The 6,651-nt window shown below is 40.1% G+C and overlaps 1 protein-coding gene across 1 annotated transcript; it reads right to left on the bottom strand.

Moving 5' to 3' along the window:
• Window positions 1-761: 761 nt before the first annotated feature.
• Window positions 762-6,440, bottom strand: rgmd (RGM domain family, member D). Its single transcript, XM_046856766.1, is given in 4 exon segments — window positions 762-1,703; window positions 1,705-2,102; window positions 2,806-3,320; window positions 6,262-6,440. Coding segments are annotated over 4 exon segments (1,269 nt in total). The 5' UTR covers window positions 6,356-6,440; the 3' UTR covers window positions 762-1,441.
• Between the last annotated feature and the right edge of the window lie 211 nt (window positions 6,441-6,651).

Here is a 6,651-nt window from a genome sequence, read left to right as displayed (position 1 = left end):
TGTTTAAGCCTCGGGGTTCAAAACGTGGAGAAAAAGTAGCGGCTTATAGTCCGGAAAATACAGTACTTCTTATCGATTAACCAATAGAATAAACGTTAGAATACTCCATTGGACAGTAGCAGTCCTTATATTATATTATATATATATATATATATATATATATATATATATATCTGAACAATGTTCTAGAACGATTAGATGCTTATCTGGGACAGCTATCAATCCAACAATTAATCAATTGGAGAAAAGACAAGGGCTGTACCATCAATTTATCTTTCCGTACATCTTCATTAGATTCTAGTCCTCGTTGCGATTATTAATCACTCTCATCGTCAAGCTGTAATTATCCTTGCTTGTTTATTAGAGGACATCGCAAATTCAGCGACGTGACTCTGGATTAAATCTGAGAAAAAATGTCTGCTTTACCCCCTTCCTACACATAAACCCTCCTCTTGTACAGTCTGCAACAGTTCCAGATGTTTAAAACATTTTTACCGTCCCCACAGTGGTTTGTGGTATACCAAAGCATTTATGAGTTCCTCCACCCATTACCTGCTTGGTTAGGTAAACAACCGTCTGCTTCGTTTGATTTTCTGTCCAACACCAATAATACGGGACAAAGAGATTTCTTTTTGTGGTAATTGTGATTGTTGTGGGGTAAAACAAAGCGGTTATAGTCTGGATTAAAGGTACATACAGATACGAGCACGCAGACTTTGTTTACAGACTAAACCAAAAAAAAAAAAAGCAGAACATCAGAGTGGAGTGACGACTTATTTTAATATGGAAAAACCGAGGTTACATATTAGTTCATTCTGACGATTAAAAATAATATTAATATTAAAAAAAGAACGGCTGCAAAAACATTACATTTACAAATCATCTATACACAGGAGAATGTACACATTATACACACATATATACACACTTTCAATATATTATTATATAAAGAATTTGTTTCTTTAGCCGTAAAACGGTAATGCGGGAACCGAGGCGGCTCGGGGACTTGTTTGTATTTTGTACCTGGTGTTTTATACTGTACCTGTAGAACTCTATGGGTAGGTAGTATTTTCATGTAGTTGTTGGATCCCACGTTGTTGTTAATGCGTTTATTATATATATAAAAAAGGAGCAGCATTAAGTGCCGTGTTCAAGCCCAGAAAACTGAGTGACGCGTGTCCGCGACGCATCTAAACCTCGTGAATATCCTCCAGGAACGTGATCAGTGTTGTTACGCGTAACGTCCGAGCTGATTAGATTCGAATAGCTGCCCTTGTCCTTCACAGATTGTACTGCCTTCTTCAAGATACCGGGATGTGAACATAATTCCATTTCTGTAAAGTTTGGAGGTTTAGAAGACCACGAGTGTGAGCTGTGTAGCGCTTTAGTGTGTAAGGATAGACGATTAGAGTTGAGATGAGAAGAAAGGGGACGTTCTCTGCTAGCCCGGGGTCTTCAGCAGGATGAGCGAAAGGAGCAGGACGATGACGAGGATTGACGAAGAGCTCTGTCTTGCTCCGTTATAAACGTGCGGAGTCCTGACTGCGCTCTGCTCCAGAGTGCTGGGAGGAAGAGCCTTTAGGTCCTGCAGCGCTGCGAACGCCGCCATGGAGAACTGCACGTCTCCTGTTGTGAGGACGTCAAAGACGCACGACTGGAAGTAAACGTCTTCGACCTGCAGAGTCTCCCTGCATCTGGAGGTGGCGCTCGAGCAGGTCGGTGCGACCCGGATGCACCTGTCCGTCGCTCTCTACCTTCCACTGCCCTCGGCCCAGGATGTGAGCGTTGATGAGCTCGCTGCGTGGGCAGCCATGTAGGCAGAGCTGTAGGCCACCACTTTCCTCCACCATCTCTTCGGGAACGCGGATGGCAAAGGTGAGGTAGCGGCCGACCCGACGCACAATAATGGAGGCGCCCAAGTAGCGGGCGTTGATGGTGACCTGGCGCACGCCACTGTGTCCGCTGCTCTCGGTGATGCGCAGGCTGTCCGTGTGGCCCCCGCTGCGTGTGCCGTCCTGGAAGGCGGAGGGAACGTCCTCTGTGGTGGCCTGGTACACCTTCTGCTCAGTGCAGTCGCGGTACGCTTTGAATATAACCGTTATCTGTGAACAAGACGATAATCAATTTCTATGCTGCTCCTCTACAGAGTCACATCATCCTGATATTCATACAACGTTATAATTCCTCGCTTAAAGAAACGCAAGTCATATGAGATTTGTGCACAGAAAGGCATGTGGCTGAATTTTATACGCATGGTTTGTATAAAAGCGGACTATAGCCGAAGTATTAAACCTCACCACAGAGTGGCAGTACGGGAATACAGAGCTAACAAAACAAAAAAAAGGGGGAGAAGCAGCAAAAAATAAACTACTAATGTTGTTCTTTATTCTTCTAAAACCATTGATTTACACTCGACGTTAGAAAAATCACCAATACGGTTTAGACACTTTTGATACGTCACTGGAATACGATCTAACGACATCATTTTCTCCTGGAATTTCCCGTTTTGTTCCAAGAAGTCTGCCAATACCAAGACATCACAAAGACATTCTAATTTCTCACACACGTTATAATTAAGTCAACAGAGAGTAAATTCCCACAGAGGAGGCCCATGTGCACTAAATACTGCTCTTATCACCTGATGTTCCACTGGTTTGTGTATTTGGTCACATGAAGTCATATTTACAGAAGTCAGAAGCAAATTTTTATGACCAATAATTAACAGTTACTATTAAAAATTTGTCACCAGGTTGTAACCTAAAATGAAATACCTGCTACAAAAACAAGCCAGTGTTGATATCTCACCTTGTTGGTTGCCGTGGCGCTCGATCCCTCCACGACTGGAACGTTAGTGACCTGAACGGAGAGGTAGCGATTGTGAATGAGCGGCCACGCGCCTTCCACCCTGCACGTCTGAAACTCGTCTTTAAACGTGCGCAGGTGAGGGTCGCCGAATAGCCCGCAGTGCGCGTACTTTTTCTTTCTTGCGCCCGCCGGTCCTGAAGCCAGCGCCCTGCTCTCGAAATCGCACGTGTCCACCGCCGTGGGCCGGGACGTGCTCGGGGCTTTAACCGAAGCCGTCGGACCCTCGCTGGAGCAGTTGTGCTGAACGAAGAGCTCTTTGATTCGGAACACGGCCGAGTGGAAAACGAGGTCCCCCCTGCAGCCACGGGCTGTTCGCTTGGTGCACAAGGAGTACGCCCTCAGAGCCGTGCAGTAGTCCACATCGGACGCCGTGTCCTCCTGGTGGCCGGTGGCGGGAGACAACGACGACACGTATTCCGCGTTACAGCGCTGGATCCGGCATGACTGACAGAGTGCTGCGAATCAGACGGAGATAAGACTGATAAGAATTTTATAGCCACGTCCTCAAATATGCAGCACACACAAGTATCAATATTATATATGACTGATATATATATATTTTAACCTAGAGTTTGTGGCATCCACTTATTCACAAGGTGTGATTTATATGATATATTTATATCAACTAAAGAAAAGCTGTGTTCACTAGGATGCTCTTCACATCTTCTTGGTTGGAAAGAGCTTACAAAGCATGCATTGTAGATGTTTTTATTAGGTATCAGTATAATTTTTTTTTTAAGTATAAGTAAATATAGTTTATATAAGTATATATATTTAAAATATACATATAAGTTTAAAAGAATGTCTGAAACATCTGCTGTACAATAGAACAATGTAAAGATCATCATCAGCAAATAGAGAAAATGGAGTGTCCCTTCAATAGACAAAAGCTTCCAGGAAGGCTCCTGAGAGACCAACGGAAATGTTAAAGGAGCTGCAGAAACATATGACAAAGATTGACTATTAACACGTGACAGAAATCTGACACATTATTCACGTGTGGGCGATGAAGCCAAATTAAATCAGACCAAATCATGTGTCAAAAAGCAAGAGGAAAGCCATGCAAGGTTTATAAAAACCATTAAAGATCAAAAATAAAAAATCACCAATAACCACAACGAAGCATGGTGGTGGAAACATCAGGATTTAGGGCTGTTTTTTGGGGGGAGGGGGTGTCATGAATAGCTACAAATACCAGATTTTAGCACAAAAACCTTTGAGTGTCTGCTGGTAAGCTGAAGATGAAAAGGAATTTCAGCTTTCAGCACAAACAATACATCCAAATAAACAAAGGAATGGATTAACCCAAAGACTATAAAGGGTTTTTTTTTAATGACTAATGACCAAATCCCAGATTTGAATCCGATCTAAAAAAAAAAATACCATGGGGTGACCCAAAGCAAGCTACGCATAGGAAGACCCCCTTAGAATTTGATGGATCTGGAATGCTTTAGAAAGAAAGAGTGAAAAAGCCCTTTGATCTGGAGTGTAAACGTGTGCAAATTCTATACTATTTCTCCTTAAAAGCTGACAGTGTTTGAAAACTTTATTTTCGATTGAAAATATTTTGTAAGAAATCAGTAACACAATCGTATAGAGAATATTTTTAACAAGTGAAAGTCAAAACAAACACTTAATAATAATAATAATATCTGGTGCTGTAATTGATGGACAATAACAATGTATTAAGCTGTTGAGTTCTAGCGCAGTGGTAGCAATACTAGTTAGCATTTAATTATAATAATAAGAAGCAGTCTTTAAGTGGTACATTATTAGTATTTTAATAGTTATATTAGTGCTGGTTATTAATATCAGGAAGTATTTGACTTAAAGTCTTATAGTAGTTATTGTAGTATGAGTCAGTGATTTATAGTAATAGAGTAATTTAGTAGTGATATATATTAGTATATTATTAATGCATAGTAATTAGTTAGTTGTATTGTTACTGCTAATGGCAGCAACATTAATAAGCAGCTGACAGAAATGCTGCACTTAGTAATGGATCCTAAAGCAGTGGTTTTAACGTTGGTACGTAATTGAACTAAATGATGGACTTAGAGTTATGAGTAATATAAGAATGTTGCTAATGTTGGATCTAGATAATAGTAAGAATAGTCAGCAGGTAACTTAAATGTTAGACCTAGTTATGGATCCTGAAGAAATATTAGTGAAATATTGGATATAATTATGTGTTCTACAGCAGTGGTAGTAAAATTAGTAATAATAATAATAATCTATTTGATATAGTGCTTTTAGAAGTTACATCACAAAGCACATTCCAAGCATAAATGTAAATAAAATTAAATGAATGAAAAAAAAGTAAAGAGATACAGAAATAAAGCTGGGTCTAGTTATGATTTCATAATAGTGGTAGAAACAGAAGTACATGCAGAGGTTGAACCGTGATCTACACATACCAAGTTCTAGGTAGTTGACCAAAATGCTGGAAACTAAAACATTAAATTAACTTGATTAATTATAACAATAAAAAGAGAAAGTTAGTAATCCTGATCTGCACTAGTGGTGATCATATGATATACAACAAGTATCTCAATGATGTTGATCTGAATATTGTGAATAATCACATATATACATATTACACACCTTTCTTTAGATATATATGCATGCATATAGTGTAAAAAAATCAGCATATAATCAGGAAACTACTTAAGAGTTAATATCAGATAAGGATAAACCCTATGCAGGGGTTCAGTAATGCAGATTAGAAGCCTGTTGTTGTAAACAATGTAGTAAACAAACAAATAAAAACAGGAAAGTAGCTGCAGGAGCCATGCAACAGGCTGCAAATACAACTTTCTTGACGATGGGGAATAATCTCCATGAATTTTAGCACTACATATTTATTGTAATTATTATAATAATAATAAAATCAAAACAGCAGACTGGTGAGCTCGGAGCGCGCGCGCTGAGATTGTGAAGGGGAAAAAAAACAGCAAAAAAACTAAATATATATAAACAACAAAAACAACAACAACAACAACAAACCGAAAACGGTGATATTATAACATCATGGTTCAGAGAAACTTATGTAGCAAATGAAAATCACGTTTTTATAAACAGTAATAATACCGTTATCTAAGGGTTAAAAATCTCTCGCGCACAAAGTTTTCTTTGCTAGCTCGGATTAGCATAGCCGCCTGTGGTGCTCGTCTGAAGAAGCGCTCAGATCAAAATATTCCCTTCGTTTAAAGCTTCCTGAGGTAAAACATTTTTTCAGGATATATCAATAAAGAAATAAAAGTCCGAGTGCTGTAGGTTTTATGGAGACTTCGAGAACTTCGAGGAGAGAACTAGCTCGAGCTGAGGCGACGCCGCGGAGTTTGTGAGGAACTGAGAGAAAAAAAAGAGAAAAAATACAGGAAAGTCCTCGCTCACCTGGTTGAAGGATGAGGGACAGGGAAAATATGAGAAGTGAAATCCGGTTAGAAAGCTGCAGCTTAGCCGAGCTGAGAGTTCCGCTTCTCCCCATGCCAATCCATTCAGGTCGAATGGAGATCTCCAACTCGGGCTCCTCAACCGCGCTGCGGAGAAACACAACAACTCAATGCACGGAGCTGCTCAAGGGGGCGGGGCCTACTCGCCTCAGGGGGCGGGGACAGGAAATATAACCCCGCCCCTATTGTGCACACGATGATCAGAGCAGATACTCAGCATACACACTGTCTACTTAATTTCTTTAATATATAACTACAAATATTATAAACAAATTACTTATATTACTACCGCTGCTATAGAACTTATAATATGCTCCAACATGTGAGTCAA

This window comes from Silurus meridionalis, chromosome 9, assembly GCF_014805685.1.
Source record: "Silurus meridionalis isolate SWU-2019-XX chromosome 9, ASM1480568v1, whole genome shotgun sequence".
NCBI lineage: Eukaryota > Metazoa > Chordata > Actinopteri > Siluriformes > Siluridae > Silurus > Silurus meridionalis.
This window is presented reverse-complemented; position numbering and strand designations above follow the sequence as displayed.